The sequence below is a fragment of the Sinocyclocheilus rhinocerous genome, unplaced genomic scaffold, assembly GCF_001515625.1.
Source record: "Sinocyclocheilus rhinocerous isolate Xijiao unplaced genomic scaffold, SAMN03320098_v1.1 scaffold418, whole genome shotgun sequence".
Taxonomy (NCBI): Eukaryota; Metazoa; Chordata; class Actinopteri; order Cypriniformes; family Cyprinidae; genus Sinocyclocheilus; species Sinocyclocheilus rhinocerous.
Genome location: NW_015651146.1, coordinates 1,025,053 through 1,042,974, shown reverse-complemented (window position 1 = coordinate 1,042,974; position 17,922 = coordinate 1,025,053). Strand labels below are relative to the sequence as shown.

General features: G+C 38.7%; 2 protein-coding genes across 2 annotated transcripts; one reads left to right on the top strand and one right to left on the bottom strand.

Annotated features, from left to right (window-relative positions):
- Nucleotides 1-2,485: 2,485 nt before the first annotated feature.
- tnnc1b (troponin C type 1b (slow)) lies at nt 2,486-4,414 on the top strand. The gene is made up of 6 exons (XM_016517992.1): nt 2,486-2,705; nt 3,325-3,355; nt 3,491-3,637; nt 3,730-3,844; nt 3,933-4,069; nt 4,166-4,414. Exons 1-6 carry the CDS (start codon nt 2,682-2,684, stop codon nt 4,195-4,197), a joined length of 486 nt encoding a protein of 161 aa, XP_016373478.1. The 5' UTR covers nt 2,486-2,681; the 3' UTR covers nt 4,198-4,414.
- Nucleotides 4,415-5,080: 666 nt separating this feature from the next.
- On the bottom strand, nt 5,081-17,813 carry tktb (transketolase b). The gene is made up of 14 exons (XM_016518050.1): nt 17,514-17,813; nt 14,559-14,676; nt 14,349-14,462; nt 13,680-13,777; nt 13,217-13,408; nt 11,783-11,910; nt 10,629-10,825; nt 10,336-10,500; nt 9,610-9,766; nt 9,341-9,471; nt 9,156-9,239; nt 8,814-8,910; nt 6,058-6,177; nt 5,081-5,913 (listed from the first exon to the last, which is right to left on the bottom strand). Exons 1-14 carry the CDS (start codon nt 17,615-17,617, stop codon nt 5,741-5,743), a joined length of 1,878 nt encoding a protein of 625 aa, XP_016373536.1. The 5' UTR covers nt 17,618-17,813; the 3' UTR covers nt 5,081-5,740.
- Nucleotides 17,814-17,922: the final 109 nt, after the last annotated feature.

Below are 17,922 nucleotides of genomic sequence, written 5' to 3'. Positions count from 1 at the left end.
AGAGAAGGGAACCTAGCACTCAAGTCATATCTTTTGCTTGAGCTGCTTGAAAATATGTGAACTTAATTTGTGAATTATTACATCAGTCCTGACTGTAAGTGATATGTCAATTTCTGATCTTATTGTGTTTGCGACAATCTTATAATTCAGAATTATTTGTTGTTGGGGTTTCCCCCCCTCCTCATCTTTCTCTGCAAATCAATCAGTATTTTATGTCAAAATCAGACTGCATCAGTATCATGGTTGCTGCCACAAGCAGCATGAAAGCTTCCAGCATAAACTAATGCCTCTGGTGCTGACATCACAATGATACACTATGCTATTCTGGATCCCTCTGGTCTAAATTAAGAACCACCAACTAGCCATGAACCTTCCCTTAAAAGACTATTAAAGTAAGAGATTACAAAACACACACACGTACAATTCATAGACAAACAGTGGTATAATTTCATAATAAGTATGAAAGTGTTAGGATTGTGGTTCATTTTGCCATCACAATTTACAAACTATTGCTGCGTTTTCTCTGCCCATGTTCTCAGCAGCTCTCTCCATGACCAGCATACAATGACACAACCACCTCATCTTGAGAACATTTTCCCCAGTAAATTATGTATATATATAAACCACTAAAATTATAGACAATTTAATTGTCTTCACTTTCAAACATGTCCATTTCTCCCAGTAACTTAAAAGAAATTAAAGCCCTTAACATTGTTTTTTGTTTGATTGTTTAATACATAATTTACTGGGAAAATAAATTATTTAGCCTAAATAATAATTTAAATAGTAACTCAATATGCAGTTGCACAAAATTTAAGCTACCCATTCTTAAAATGACTTTTTCTAATATTCTCCCTTGACAACCAAGATCCTTTTTAAATGGATGACCCTGTATTTCTGTACAAACAAACTGTGGGTAAGAGTTAGACGGTATCTGTAATTTTATGCTATCTGGCAAAACCACTTTGCCAGACTGCTGCTCCTTGTACAAATATCTGTCTGTAGTAAGTCACTGGTGTGAGTGTGTTCTGCTGACCTGTCCGGTGTCCAACCCCACTTTGTCCTCATTGTTCCGTCCGATACGCGCCCTCTGAACCTCAGTGTTTCAGCTGTTACATGTTCTCAAGATGAGGTGGTTGTGTCATTGTATGCTGGTCATGGAGAGAGCTGCTGAGAACATGGGCAGAGAAAACGCAGCAAAAGTTTGTAAATTGTGATGGCAAAATGAACCACAATCCTAATGCTTTCATACTTATTATGAAATTATACCACTGTTTGTCTATGAATTGTACGTGTGTGTGTTTTGTAATCTCTTACTTTAATAGTCTTTTAAGGGAAGGTTCATGGCTAGTTGGTGGTTCTTAATTTAGACCAGAGGGATCCAGAATAGCATAGTGTATCATTGTGATGTCAGCACCAGAGGCATTAGTTTATGCTGGAAGCTTTCATGCTGCTTGTGGCAGCAACCATGATACTGATGCAGTCTGATTTTGACATAAAATACTGATTGATTTGCAGAGAAAGATGAGGAGGGGGGGAAACCCCAACAACAAATAATTCTGAATTATAAGATTGTCGCAAACACAATAAGATCAGAAATTGACATATCACTTACAGTCAGGACTGATGTAATAATTCACAAATTAAGTTCACATATTTTCAAGCAGCTCAAGCAAAAGATATGACTTGAGTGCTAGGTTCCCTTCTCTGGATTTAATTATAGAATAAAGGTGGAATTGTGGTGCAGAGGTGCCACAGTGAAGCAGCTGTTCATATATCACTAGTCTTAGGACTGAATAATTAGATGTTTCCTCTGATCTTTAATTCAGAACTGCATCTAAAACAGTTACTTGAGCCAAAAACCTGTGATTCCTTTTAGCTATGATGGACATGAGAAAATTTATGGATATAAATAGCATCCAAACATCTGAGAACTCTATAGTGAAACTCCTCGTTTTGCATTTTTCTCATTTAGAACAATACTTTTCATTGCAAATTAAATCAGAGTTAATTAAAAACTAGTTCTTTTTAAATTTGGTTATCCAGTCCCATATTTTCAATGTGGTTCTTTGACTAAAGGAAAAACTTTGAAGGGAATTATTAATGTTCAGTCCTTTAAAGGACCCACACCTTCAACAACCCCAAACATTGGTTAAGATATAATAACAAGAAGTGCTATTGGCCTTTTTGATTATAGTAATTTCCTGCACACATAGGATCAGTACCTGCCACAAGAATGTAGTCGTGATGCTGCTCAACAATGATTGGCAAATGCAGGTGACCAGTTGATAAGTTTAGAACTTGATATGGGGTTGTTGCTCAGGCTGCCAGGGAGACCAGTGCCAAGGACTTATTGTCATAACTCGAGTTCTCCTGCCTGTTGTCTCTGACATTCCTCCTCTATTTATAGCCCATACCATCTCTAACCCCTTTCTGTCCCGCTCCCTTTCCTTTTTCACCCATCCCTCGCTCTCTTAGATGGGAAAGGGGAGTGACAAAAGGCTTTGTCTTTTCTGGGGCCATCCATTCCAGCCATAAAGGCCAAGGCAGGTGGCCCTGGGACTCTTTGTCCTGTGTCTGCCTTGAAGAGAGGAGTGCTGGGTGACAGGGCTTCAGCGCTGGATTACCTGTGAGGAGTTTACAGACAATTTCAAAAAGGAAACCTCAAACCCAGGACAGCCATGGATGATGTATATAAAGCAGCGGTAAGTTATGAATGCACTAATTATCAGCATTTCATTGCACTCAGGCTGCCTGAATGGAGAGTGACCCTGTAATAACGAGTCCCATAAGTTGTTTCGCATGAACGTGTCAGCTAAATGATAAATTAATAAATGTTCAAATTTAACCGGTCCTTGACCATTTCCTTCCTCTGTAAATGACAGATTTTAGCATTATAACTAATAATCAACCAAATCAATCTGTGCACTGTCGGGGTAGTTAGCTCTCAAGGTTAAATCAATAAATGGGAGATGGGACAGCAGAAGTTTGGGGCCCTTTTGAGGGCACAGGGCACACCATCAAAATGGATTTGGTAAAAAAATATGAGCAACAAAACCAGTGTAAGGTTTAGATTTAGCATATCCCGTAATAGGTGGTGAAATAGAGAAGGGTCACAGTCGGTGAAGCTAAAGCATTTCAGAATGGGGCAGAGGGTGTCTGGTGTCTGAAGAACACTACACGAGTGACAGCTGTCATTCCTGTAAAGAATAGATGTTGGCCAGTCTCTGTCGAATGACATGCTATACAGCCCTTACAACATATTGTATTTTTAGCTCAAAGTCTACTGGAGCAAAGGTTTGAGCTCTCTTTTCTGTCTAACAGGTAGAGAACTTGACAGAAGAACAAAAAAATGGTGAGTTTCTCCTTTTAATCTGTCAGTTAGAACATAAAGCTGCATGTATTGTGATGTACCACAATGTCAACTCTCTTATAAACTTACAAATGTTACTGTGTGACATTTGCGCTGCTATCTGACTGCGCCTGGCAGAGTTCCGCGCTGCGTTCGACATCTTCGTGCAGGATGCTGAGGATGGCTGTATCAGCACTAAGGAGTTGGGCAAGGTGATGAGGATGCTGGGCCAGAACCCCACTCAAGAAGAGCTGCAGGAAATGGTAGATGAAGTAGATGAGGATGGTATGTTGGATTTTAGTTATATCATTCATATTCATGTGTAGTTTATGGCAGGAATTGTGATTTCATTGGTGATTGGACTCTGTGGGTTGTAGGAAGCGGGACAGTGGACTTTGATGAGTTCTTGGTGATGATGGTGCGCTGCATGAAAGAGGAGAGCAAAGGAAAATCAGAAGAAGAGCTGGCTGAAGTCTTCCGCATGTTTGATAAGTATGAAGTGGATTTCTTTTCAAAGCATATTGTAGTGTATATCACATTACCCCCTATACTAGATATGTTTTATCGTTGTCTCTTTAAGAAATGGAGATGGTTACATTGATTTAGACGAGCTGAAGAACATGCTGGAGTCGACAGGTGAGGCCATCACTGAGGATGACATCGAGGAACTCATGAAGGACGGAGACAAGAATAACGACGGCAAGATCGATTACGACGGTAAATGCGTGCTCAAAAAATGGTACACTTATGAATATTTAGGCAAAAATGACCCATTTCGAAAATTAAAATATGTATTACTTTTAAAACCAACAGAGTTCTTGGAGTTCATGAAGGGTGTCGAGTAAAAATGCCGCCTGACGGATCCAAAAGACCTGTCATTTCATTCCCTGACCCAATCCATCTCTCTGACCTCACCACATGGACACTCAGTTGGGAAGCACAGAAAATGATCTGTATTTCATATATTTCTGTAATTTGCTTAAATGAGTAAATGGTGTCATGTACTGCTGCCCAAAATAGTAATGTTATTTGTGCTCAAGTAAAAACATTTTGTGTACAGTTGCACCTTTTTTTTCTTTCCCTAGCACATATCTTTTTTTATCGTTTAACACCCCAATGAAAACAGTTATTGGGGTTTTGTCTTTAAATTTTGAGGTAAATATACATAAACAGTGACAAACATAAAGTGTTGTAATTGATATTAGCCATAGCCCACCATACGTGTCGAATTAGACACCCCCTATTTCTATAACATACTCGCCTGTCAAGAAGAAACATTTGTTAGTGTAAGATTTTGTTGACAACCGAGAAATTGTGAACATTTTGCACCTTCCAAACTAATGAAAACCAGTCCTCTATTATAGATCAGTGTTTGTCACATAACTTTAGGTAAAAAAAAAATCCTAAAAATCATTACTCCTCTTAAACTAGATTTTTGTCCAAACAAATGCCCTCTTCGGCCTCTTGCATGAGAAACTCAACTGCCAGCAACTAGCCCATGTCACATAACTTTAGGTTAAAAAAAATCCTAAAAATCATTACTCCTCTTAAACTAGATTTTTGTCCAAACAAATGCCCTCTTCAGCCTCTTGCATGAGAAACTCAACTGCCAGCAACTAGCCCGTACCAAAAATACTTTCCGTACCCACTGTATATATATATATATATATAAACACATACATACCCATTCATACATAATACAGCTATACCAAGAAGAAATAAGGCATATTGGATGGGCAGTTAAATTTATTAACACATTACATCAAATTCAGTGAAAACTATAGGTTTACACAAGCAACAACAGTGAGGGTGTCTCAGTAACATGAGAAACACTTCAAGTCGCCAAAACCAACCATTGATGTACTAACTTTCCAAAACTGGGTTGTCCAGTAGCTTATGCAACAGCAGTAAAAAAAAAAAAAAAGATATATACTTTGTTACTCCCTGAAAGCACCATCACGGCTAATATCAAATTTATTTTTCATGATACTGGCTTGTAATAATTCCAGGAAGCACACAGTCAAAAGCTAGGGAAAGGATGAAATGACTTAATGTGAAATGGTCATGGTTTTAATTATATTCAGAAAAGTGAAACTGCAATGCACTCTGATCTAATCCACACTTCCAAGCCTTTAAAAACCACTATTAATACAGCATTTAAAGCTTTCAAGAAGTCAAAACTGATGATGCAAAGTGAAAACACTTCAGAGCTATGGGCGACACTGTATAGACTATAGTGCACAAGTTAAGAGTATTTCACACTAAGTTAGGTATATCCTCAAGCCGTGAGCCTCTGGAATGATAAGGATGTGTGGCGAGCTTGTCTTTAGGGTCTGGGTTAGAAGTGGAGAAAGAGGAAGGGCGTAGTTCAGGGTGGTTCAAACGGTTTCAGTTGGCGAAAGTATGCTTGACGGCAGCAACGATAGATTTGGCACTGATGCCAAACATGTCCAGAAGCTCCTGCGGTTTGCCGCTCTGAGGCACATGGCTCACAGCTAGCCGGTGCACCACAATGCCAGGCTCTTCACCCACTGCAGACAGGACGGCCTCGCCCAGACCACCTACAATGAGAGCAGAGGAACCAACATAAAAGACCTCTCACAGCACAGAAGAAAAAATCTAAAAAAAGAAAGTAACAGGAAGGGGAAAAAAGCTAGTCTTCCTCTTTAATCTTGATGGTATTTCACTGAATAAAAGCAGCTCACCCTCTTTGTAGTGGTCCTCTACAGTGATCACCCTTCCTCCTGTGGCACGAGCACTTGCCACAATAGTGGAGGCATCCAGGGGCTTTATGGTGAATGGGTCGATGATCCGAATGTTCACACCTGGGAAAATAGAAAACACATTTTCATGGTTTTAAAACAATAACTGCTTCGAAAGATTTTTCAGGAGGAGTTTTGTCCTTTGACACACAATGCTTTAATATTTATACATACATTTTATATTTTAAATAAATAAATATATATATAAATAAATGTTGTCAAAATTAACATGTTAACACATGATTACTGTTTTCAGTTTAACATGTTAAAAATATTTAACACAAATTAACACAGAGGGGGAACTATGGTTGGCCACCCCACTCACAACTGCTGCTTTGGTCTTTTTTTTTTGGTCAAGGTTTTTTTTCTTGACAAGAATTGCGTTTATTTAGAACGTCTTTACAACCACATCAAACGGGAGACTTTTCAAACGCACACCCCAACTTCGCCTCAGCGCCAGGCGCTAGTCAAACGAGCGCGGAAAAGGTACAGGTGACGAGGGAGCTTCAGGAGAACAACAGTGAACTGCGGTCAGATGAGAAGTTGTCAGGTCATAACGCAGTAAAAATGAGTTTTCCTGTCAGCCATACTGTGCTCATAGCACGTGCTCTTCAATTGCACGCACAAATGCGGCGGCACACTGTATATCATTTCATATTGAGGCGCAAAAGATACTACAAGCATGCAATGTCGTAGTTATGTCATCAGTTAGCCTAAGTGATGAAGTTACCAAAAAGGCGATTAAAGCTGCCTTAAATTGTGTATGCACTCAAGTATTTGTTATATACGAGTCACATTTAAGAACATGTCTCTGAAATGTAGTGGTTTTCAAAACTGTCTTGGAGCCCAGCACTGTCTCCCTCATCTAATACACCCGATTAAACTCATCAGCTCATTAGTAGAGACTTTAAGAGCTGAAGGGTCAGAAAAAGGTAAAAAGCTGTGAGAAAATACGATGCGTGTCAGATCCGTGACATGTTCAGCAGCGGCAGCTCTTAAAGCAGATAAAATAACCCAGCTACTGTGATGTCTGTTAATCAAAGAACAAAAAAAAAAAAGAGGAAATCAATAACTTTTGTAGCTTTAAGGATTCATCTATATTTCATTTAGAATTTAATGTTTGATAACTTTATTCAATTTCTGTATATTTCCTACTTGCTGAAGAGCACAGCTAGCTAAATATGACATTAAAATAGATTTGTGAAGATTGTTTTAGGTTCACTTAAATTAGAAGTTATTTTTTAAAAGTCTAATAAATGTTAAAACTGATAGCTCTCAATTATACTGTAATGTTGAATGGCTATAGTCAAAGGTTAAATATTAGAAAGAAAGAAAAAATTCATAGAGACATCAGTAGTATTGGTATCAGTGATACTCACCTTCAGTCATAAAGATGCTATTAAACAAATATTAAAAATATACTGCATGTTGTTTCTACTTTAATTTGAAGATTGAAAGTGAAATTATTGCAATTTCAAAGTAAATTTAAAAACTTTAATGTTAGGTGGAATTAATCGCAATTAATTTCAGAAAAAAAGGTGCGGTTAATTTGTTCATTTTTAAAAAATAGATTATACATTTAGTATACTTGCATCACAAGTATAAATAACTGAGGTACTGTTATGGCCAGTAGGTGCTGAACAAACCTTCTTTGGCCAGTTGGTCATGTGCTGCCAGTGCCTCATGCAGTGTTACTCCAGCTCCAATGACGGTCACCTGATCTTTGTCAGACTGCCGCACCACCTACAGGACAGGAAGAGAACTGTTAGAACAACCCTTGTGAACCAGACATTTCACAGCGGTCCAACAGGAGGCCCCATTTGCTCACTGTATTACTATACACATTATCACACTAAATTGACAAGGTTCAGCATGGCTGCTAAATTTAGCCTTCTTTGCTGTAGTTTGTAACTAAATATAGAAACTATAAATAATTTCATTAAAAGTGTGTTCTGGTCTTCTCTCTTTTTTTTTTATATTCTCCTCACCTTGGCTTTGCCAATTTCAAATTTCTCTCCAGCATCATAGATGACTGCATTGTCAGGTCGGCTGGTACGGATGAAACAGATACCCTGAAAGCAGGGAATGGCATGAACACTGAGCCAAAGAACAATAGATTAACTTTCTCAACTTTATCTATAATAGACCATCAGGTGGAAACCATAAACCACACCTTTGTATTGGCTGCAAGCTCCACGGCTCTCTCAGTAGATACTCCATCACTAGGGTAAAACACTGTGCACGTTGGGATAGCGCGGAACATTGCAAGATCTTCCAGTGCCATCTGCGAGGGGCCATCCTCACCTGGACAAAATTAGAAGTTAAGAAACATTTCAAAGAAATATTTCAGATTGAATATGTCAGATTCAGAAGAGATTTGACTATAAATTAAGACCAGATAAAATGGAAAGAATCCATGCATTTCACAGCACAGAGCCTTACCAATGGAAACACCACAGTGTGAGCCAACCAAGTTGACATTAGACTGGGAGATCGCAGCCATACGGATGTGGTCATAGGCACGAGCAAAGAAGGCAGCAAAAGTGCTGGCAAATGAAACCGTGCGATCACGAGTAGCACAACCAATGGCCACACTCACCTGGATAGCAAGTTTAAAAAATAGATTATACATTTAGTATACTTGCATCACAAGTATAAATAACTGAGGTACTGTTATGGCCAGTAGGTGCTGAACAAACCTTCTTTGGCCAGTTGGTCATGTGCTGCCAGTGCCTCATGCAGTGTTACTCCCGCTCCAATGACGGTCACCTGATCTTTGTCAGACTGCCGCACCACCTACAGGACAGAAAGAGAACTGTTAGAACAACCCTTGTGAACCAGACATTTCACAGCGGTCCAACAGGAGGCCCCATTTGCTCACTGTATTACTATACACATTATCACACTAAATTGACAAGGTTCAGCATGGCTGCTAAATTTAGCCTTCTTTGCTGTAGTTTGTAACTAAATATAGAAACTATAAATAATTTCATTAAAAGTGTGTTCTGGTCTTCTCTCTTTTTTTTTTATATTCTCCTCACCTTGGCTTTGCCAATTTCAAATTTCTCTCCAGCATCATAGATGACTGCATTGTCAGGTCGGCTGGTACGGATGAAACAGATACCCTGAAAGCAGGGAATGGCATGAACACTGAGCCAAAGAACAATAGATTAACTTTCTCAACTTTATCTATAATAGACCATCAGGTGGAAACCATAAACCACACCTTTGTATTGGCTGCAAGCTCCACGGCTCTCTCAGTAGATACTCCATCACTAGGGTAAAACACTGTGCACGTTGGGATAGCGCGGAACATTGCAAGATCTTCCAGTGCCATCTGCGAGGGGCCATCCTCACCTGGACAAAATTAGAAGTTAAGAAACATTTCAAAGAAATATTTCAGATTGAATATGTCAGATTCAGAAGAGATTTGACTATAAATTAAGACCAGATAAAATGGAAAGAATCCATGTATTTCACAGCACAGAGCCTTACCAATGGAAACACCACAGTGTGAGCCAACCAAGTTGACATTAGACTGGGAGATCGCAGCCATACGGATGTGGTCATAGGCACGAGCAAAGAAGGCAGCAAAAGTGCTGGCAAATGAAACCGTGCGATCACGAGTAGCACAACCAATGGCCACACTCACCTGGATAGCAAGGGAATTAAATACATTTAAAACATCATTATTAGATAAAATATAACGCATGCATATAAAAAATTATCCCAAACATTTTAACAGTAGTGTGTATTTTATATTAATTTGTAATACTTAAAACATTTATAGTAACAATTAAATATTTAATACACAGCTTAATACAACAACCTGGCTAATTACTGCTGCAAGTTATATTTTAATAAAATACTTTGATTATATTGACCTCAGAATAACCACGTTTATGCAGAAAGGAATTCTTTCTCACTGTGGGAATTCATGTCCTATTGAGTAAGAACTTAAGGCAGTGAAAAATATTAGTCAGAAAGTGAATAGTAACAGACTGTTAAATCGGGGTGAGGTCAGGTGTGCGCAATGCAATGCGCTGTATGAATAGTGCACCACACCTTCAACTTATCACAAAGTGCTCTACAAACAGTTTACAGACCCATTCATCTGTGACATATATGACACACACTGTCAGCCAAAATACTTTTGCTTTGCCATCATGACTTGTTACTTATTATTGTAAAGGGCGAGACAAATCCCATCCATTTACACACCATGTTCTGCTCAGCAATGAAGCATTCAACAAAGCGATCAGGATGGGCCTTCTTGAAGATCTCAGAGAACGTTGAGTTCTTGGTGTCACCATCCATGGCCACCACACGAGGGCTGGCATCCCCCATCTTCTTCAGGGCAACACCATAGGCCTTCCTGGTGGACATCTGAGTGGGCAAACAAAAGCAGAAGCTTTATAGATTCTTCTTTTGAGGAACTTTTGAAGACATGGAAGCATTTGCTCAAAGAAAAGAAACACTTAAAAACTCCAACATCTATAGTGACATGTCATCACCTTATCTCCGATCTTGTATTCTGGAGCTGTGAGCAGGTGGATGGGGGTGAGGTCAGCTGGAGCAGCATCCTCATTAGGCAGGTGAGGGTGGAGGGGCTTATTTGGAGACTGAATCTGGCTCAGGAGGTCATTAATCAGCTCTTCCGCACGGTCTTTAGGCATAGGCTTCCCATGCCAGTTAACCTGATCCTCAATGCCTGAACAAAGATCACAGGTCAGACCACGAGAATGAGGACAAAAACTTGGGCCGGGCAATTTTTCCGATTTTATCTTTCTGTGAGATGATTTGGCTTCTTACAGAGAATAAGGCACGCAACAAATTTCATAGTATTCTAAGCAGTGATAAAGGCTATGTCGATTTGCATTGCATTATTATATACTTTATTACAATAAAAATTATAATAAGACGAACTCAGATAAACCATATATTGTTGTAGTCGTGTGTTTATTAGTCACCTTGAATCAATGCAAGCAGTTAAATCTTCTGTTTATTCAGCAACCGCTATAGGCATTTCCTGGGTTTCTTCTGCGAGGCGTATTTGGAGTTTCCGTGCGAGAGCGCCCTCTGGCCTTCGGATGGAGATTTACTACTGATCACAGAATCGTGCTTCACTGAAAGACACGCATGACAATCGCAGCTTCTGTCTTATCGCGATTTATCACCTTTGCAATTTAATTTCGATTAATTGTGAGGCCCTAAATAGTCTACTGGTGTTATACCTTCAGTCATTTTGAATTTTAATTACCTTGACTTTTGAGATTTTTAAAAAAAGTATTTTCTTTGTATTATTTCTGAACATATAATATGTATAAGACAAGTTTGAAGAAGATTTAGTTGTAGTTCATGCATCTTTTTTGCAAAGATATTTAACGTTAACAAGTGATTTGTTTAACATTTACATCATGTTGACAACTTCATGTGTGGTGCACTTAAAATAGAAATTTCTTTAACTAGACGGTTAATAAAGAAAAAGTTACATGGATCATGTTGTAGTTACATTTTCAAGTTGACTAGTAAAAATTGAGAATCGGTCAAACGTTCTGAAAAAAAAATCTAAATTTAATTTTTTTGCCATATTGCCCGTTCTAACAAACATAATAACAGATTTCATTAATGTAATGCTGGTCTTGCAGTATAGGATATAGTTAGTCACCTTTGAGTCCTTTGCCTTTAAATGTTTTGGCTACGATGGCAGTGGGCTTCCCTTTCGTTTGTTCAGCATGCCACAAAGCCTTGCACAGCTCCTCCACATCATGGCCGTCCACCACATAAGTGTTGAAGCTGAAGAAACAAATTGGTTACATGCCAGTGACTGAACAAAAAATGAAATACAAAGAGAGTGGCTGGGTTCTCAATAGAATACTAGCACACTGCTTAGTATACACTCTATACTGCCTACTATGCAATGATAGGTCTGAAAGATTTTTGATAAAGAAAAAAAAAAGAAAAAAAACAAATAGCAACGTAGCAACTGTTCTTCTGCGAGGCGTATTTGGAGTTTCCGTGCGAGAGCGCCCTCTGGCCTTCGGATGGAGATTTACTACTGATCACAGAATCGCGCTTCACTGAAAGACACGCATGACAATCGCAGCTTCTGTCTTATCACGATTTATCACCTTTGCAATTTAATTTCGATTAATCGTGAGGCCCTAAATAGTCTACTGGTGTTATACCTTCAGTCATTTTGAATTTTAATTACCTTGACTTTTGAGATTTTTAAAAAAAGTATTTTCTTTGTATTATTTCTGAACATATAATATGTATAAGACAAGTTTGAAGAAGATTTAGTTGTAGTTCATGCATCTTTTTTGCAAAGATATTTAACGTTAACAAGTGATTTGTTTAACATTTACATCATGTGTGGTGCACTTGGAATATAATTTTTTTTTTTACTAGAGGGTAAAAGAATAAAGAAAAAGTTACTTGAATCATGTTGTAGTTACATTTTCAAGTTGACTAGTAAAAATTGAGAATCGGTCAAACGTTCTGAAAAAAAAATCTAAATTTAATTTTTTTGCCATATTGCCCGTTCTAACAAACATAATAACAGATTTCATTAATGTAATGCTGGTCTTGCAGTATAGGATATAGTTAGTCACCTTTGAGTCCTTTGCCTTTAAATGTTTTGGCTATGATGGCAGTGGGCTTCCCTTTCGTTTGTTCAGCATGCCACAAAGCCTTGCACAACTCCTCCACATCATGGCCGTCCACCACATAAGTGTTGAAGCTGAAGAAACAAATTGGTTGCCAGCCACTGACTGAACAAAAAATGAAATACAAAGAGAGTGGCTGGGTTCTCAATAGAATACTAGCACACTGCTTAGTATACACTCTATACTGCCTACTATGCAATGATAGGTCTGAAAGATTTTTGATAAAGAAAAAAAAAAGAAAAAAAACAAATAGCAACGTATCTGATAAAAACTGTGACTGTGCTTAATAAAACAATTTTATTAGGAGCTCCAGTTTGCTGTGCTGCACAGTTCAGTGGTTTCTGGAGTATATGTACTGTGTGTACAAGTAGTATACTACCCTGCTATCTCAAACAAGGCAAGAGATAAAAACTCGCTGTAGTCGTGAGACCTACCCAAAGGCCTCGCAGCGCTCCTTGTAGGTGTTCATGTTGTGCTGCAGTGGTGCTGCCTCACTCTGACCCAGGCGGTTCACATCAAGGATGGCCACCAGATTGTCAAGCTTGTAATAGGAGGCAAAAGCCATGGCTTCCCACACCGACCCTTCTGAACACTCACCATCTCCCAGCATGCAGTACACACGGTAGCTAATGAGACAAGACAGACACATGTCCAGTTACAGCAGCATCAAATGATCAGCAGAAATGGGCATTTTCCTGTACTGCACTGTTTTTTGTATTTATTACTATGGTCTGAGAGCAAAACCTTTGTTTAGGAGCCACATACTAGCATGAGACGTTTCATTTGGTGTACACAAGCAATGTAGTACAGAGGATCATAGTATGAAAGAAAAACTGTTGAAAAACTTTATTTAAAAAGGGAATCAAAAAATGTGGAGAACTGGGAGAACGTAGGTACCTAGCTTTATCAAAGTATTTTCCAGTGTATGCCATACCACAGGCAGCACCCAAACCCTGGCCAAGAGAACCTGTCGCCACATCCACAAACGCTAGTTTCTGAAATAAACATAGAAGTGAGGTTAATTGCATGACAAATGGTTATGTGAAACAACTGATACACTAAGTCAGCAAGATTAATACTTTTATACAGCAATGATGCACACATTTAAATCAAAATAACTAAAGTTACTAAAGGTTTCTATTTCAAATAAATGCTGTTCTGTTGAACTTTCTATTATCAAAGAATACTGAAAACAAATTCACTCTTTCCACAAAAATATTAAGCACCACAACTGTTTTCAGCATTGATAATAATTAGAAATCTTTCTTAAGCACCAAATCAGCATATTAGAATAGATTTCTGAAGGATCATGTGACAATGAAAACTGGACTAATAGCTGGTGAAAGTTCAACTTTGCCATCACAGTAATTAATTACATTTTGAAATACATTAAAATAGAAAGCTGTTATTTTAAATGGTAACATTTCACAATATTACTTTTTATAATTAAATAAATACAGCCTAAGTGAGAATATGATATTTTTTCCAAACACATTAAAACAATCTTACCGACCCCAAACATTTGAAAGCTAATGTATATGCGGTGATAAGAGTGGTCTTACTCACAGGGGTGGGGTGACCCTCCAGGTCAGAGTCGATCTTGCGCAGGTTTAGCAGCTCAGACTCTTTGATGAATCCAGCCTCTGCCCAGGCAGCATACAGAATGGGAGCAGCATGGCCCTGAAAACATTAACATGAGGGGTGGAATACATTTAATCTCTAAGCACTGAGAAAACTAAAAATTGCAAGGAAGCTCAACACAGATTGAAAGCCCACCTTGGACAAGATGAAGCGGTCGTTGCTGGGGTTGCGAGGATCATCGGCTTTGTAGCGCATGGTGTGAAAGAACAGCACTGACATGAGCTCAGCAGCGCTGCAGCATGAGGTGGGGTGTCTGCGAGTAGAAAACACATCAGTATCATCAATCCAGCCATCAACCATTAACCATCAGCTCAAACATGCTGGACGTTAAAGACCAATCAGACATGCAGGTTATCTTTCACTTCAAAACTAGAACACGATTGCAAATGGTACTAAAGGGCAAAAGTTGCTACTGTCATCATTGGGGTTTGAGGTGTAGTAACAGACCTTATCAGAATCAATGACTTCAGCTACTGCCAAACCAGGCACATCATATATTTAATGATCAGAAGGGCTGTAGCCTCTAATATTCTAATAAAGAGACAACAGTGCAATAGATTAAGGACTCAAACCATGACACCTATCTTGCTTTTTTTGAGGTACAAAGCTAATGTAACAGAACATCAACATACTCATGTCACTCCAAACCTGTTTATTTTATAAGCTTTAAAGCGTCATTCATTATAAATCACACGAAAGAGTGACCTGTACATTATTCTGAATTTCTCCTTTTGTGTTCCACAGAAGAAACAAAGTCATACAAATTTGAAACGACATGAGGGCAAGTAAGAGGACTGAAATTTTATTCTTTTAATGAGCGTGTAATTCACCGAACTTTGGAAGCCAGTATTCACCATGGAATTAAAAAAAAATAAAGAAATCTCACAATTCTTTCTTACCTCGCAATTTTGATTATACCTCTCAATTCTGACTTTTCTCTATGCAATTCTTAGAAAAAAAAGTCAGAATTGACAGATATAAACTCAATTGTGAGATAAAGTCCCAAATATCTTTTTTTTTTATTTCGTAGTGAAAACGGGCTTCCATACAAAACGGAGCTAATTAAAAAAACTGGTTACTATCAAAACGTTAAGCTGAAATACACTGTTAAAAACATACAAATGACTGAGCTTGAACTTTAATTGAGGGTGCAGTACAACTGTTAGTTTGTTTGTTCCCAAAGTGGTTTAAAGCAACATGATCTTTAAAGTCAGAGTCTGTAAAGCACTCATGCAATTGAGTAGTCACAAAACTATTTGAGAAAACATGATAATTTTATTGTGAGGGGAAATACATGCAGTCTTAGGTTATTGTTCAATACATTCCTAACTATCCACTAAACAAAACACCATTGATGAATTACCATCTTTGTCCTATACAGTGACTCATTTAGGCTGAAATAAAGAAAATGGAAAAGGTGTTAAGAAACAAATCTCTATTGATCAGTTTCAAAATGAAGGATAAGATTGTAAAAGGTACAGACAAAAGTCTGAGTCATGATCAATACTTCCTTGTTGCCTTGTTTAAACTTCTACATGTATACAAGTGATCATCCTTGAGAGGAGGGAAAAAGACTCTGGTATCAAACACGCTGACCCAAAAAGAAATGAGAAGGAACAGAAAAAGAGGAAGTGTCATAACCGTAAAACAAACAGTATCAGGTAAAAGTTTACACTCAGTGAAATTCCTTTACAATATTTTCAATGAATGAAAGATTGTTGCATGCCAGCAAGGGTGTGTGCAGATTATTGTAACAAATTAACCCTCGGATAAATGGTGTCCGCTACAAAATATAATGAAGGCATCTAATAAAACAGCCTTTCTATCCTCTTCAAGTTTAGAAATTCCCCTCTTCGATTTTAGTTCATGTTGAGAAATTACCATCTGTGGCAATAGTGGTCACAAAAGAGAACCGCGCGCAGAGATTGAGCAATGCCAAAGCAAAGCTTTCCTTTTACGGAAGCTTCATTTGAACTCTGCTTATCGCCACATACTTCTGATGTGATTTCCAGCAGACGATAACTTCATGGAGCCTAACAGCATTTTAACCCACAGCTCAACGGAAACCACGAGACCTCCACGCCTCCACCTGTAGGTGAAGCGTGCAGCCGCGAGCTCGCAGGATAAATGAATTAGTGATGGGAAGTCCGAATCTTTTCCGCAGAACGGTTCTTTCGAACAGTTTGTTTCAAAGAACCGGCTCAAAAAAGATCCTTTTGCGGCACAGCGTAATTGCGTCATCACGTCGCCTTGGCCCGGTGTGGTACTACTACGTGCACGATTTACGAAGTCTTTATGTAAACATATATTGCGGTTTATCATGTATAAATTTGTATATTGTTTAGTACGCATAAAATGGTGATGGTCCATGATTCAACAGTTTAAAAAGTCGCCTAGAATCTAAATATAATTTGCATTAAAAATAGTTAATTTACATCTCGACTTTTTATAAACGCAACTCATTGTTATTAAAAGTCAAGAAGCCAAACACATTTCCAGAACGTTTTATCTGTAAGATTATCTACTGTCGGCTACATCGGTTCAGCGAGTCAGGAGTTGTTGCTTCTGAATCGGGTCTGTGAACAGGTTCCACAACCGGTCTGAAGAGATCCGACTCAAATGAACAACTCATTTAGGAATCGCCACAATCAATCAGTTGCAGCCATAGACTGTATAAAAACAGGTTGCAGCTCAGCGAATGGAACTTAAACGCGATGATTTAACATTTATTAACATTGACACTTTATAATCCCACATACCTCCTGTGCTAATGACAGGGACGATGTGAGGCTAAGCCAATTTTCACTGGTCATCGCTTGGAGACCACGATGGGCTAAAAAGCTCTCAAATATGTCGCGTAAGTAGTGCAAAGCTAATGACTCGCTTATAATAGCTAAAAAGGTCGAATAATTCGAAACTAATAAGTAACATCAATGTGCCCGGCCCCCTCGCCAAGTTCACGTGCTATGCAGGAACAAGTGAACATTTGCACGACACATTAGATAAACGTACGCATACAGTTGCAAATCTGTCGTTCGCCATCATAGAAAGATGTTACGCATGAATTTCAATAAATGCAGAAGATTTTACCCGGAGTTTGAGGCGCATGTTTCCTTGATGGAGTGAATCCTGAGCTTGTTGGCGATATCTTTCAGGGCCTGCAGAGTTTTCTCGTCGAGTTTGTGATAGCTCATGTTTCAACTGTGTGCGATTAAATGAACGCGAGTGCTATAACTATAGAAAAATGAACTCTTCTGAAACTACGTTAATCTGTAATTGCTAAAACAAACGCAGTAGCCGCCAGAGCCGAGCACGGTGTGGGACGCGGGTAACGTGGTGCGTTGTAGCTTTTAAGTGAGGCGTTACGTCAGCTGTCAACTCATCCGATAAAGCGAACCATTGGACGAAACGCTTTTCGCAACAGGACAGCAGAGGAGAGGTTGCCAGATCAGGGCAGAGACCGCAGACAAACTAAACCTTGCATAAATAAGATTAGGGT

What these genes read in the sequence shown, in the direction of transcription:
- tnnc1b (XM_016517992.1), top strand. Translation starts at nt 2,682, where the DNA reads ATGGATGATGTATATAAAGCAGCG. An exon ending in ATGATGTATATAAAGCAGCG is followed by an intron (nt 2,706 to 3,324) that starts GTAAGTTATGAA and finishes TCTGTCTAACAG; the next exon opens with GTAGAGAACTTGACAGAAGA. An exon ending in GACAGAAGAACAAAAAAATG is followed by an intron (nt 3,356 to 3,490) that starts GTGAGTTTCTCC and finishes TGCGCCTGGCAG; the next exon opens with AGTTCCGCGCTGCGTTCGAC.
- tktb (XM_016518050.1), bottom strand. Translation starts at nt 17,617, where the DNA reads ATGAGCTATCACAAACTCGACGAGAAAACTCTGCAGGCCCTGAAAGAT. An exon ending in TAAAGGCAAAGGACTCAAAG is followed by an intron (nt 10,826 to 11,782) that starts GTGACTAACTAT and finishes ATCTTTGTTCAG; the next exon opens with GCATTGAGGATCAGGTTAAC. An exon ending in AATACAAGATCGGAGATAAG is followed by an intron (nt 10,501 to 10,628) that starts GTGATGACATGT and finishes TTGCCCACTCAG; the next exon opens with ATGTCCACCAGGAAGGCCTA.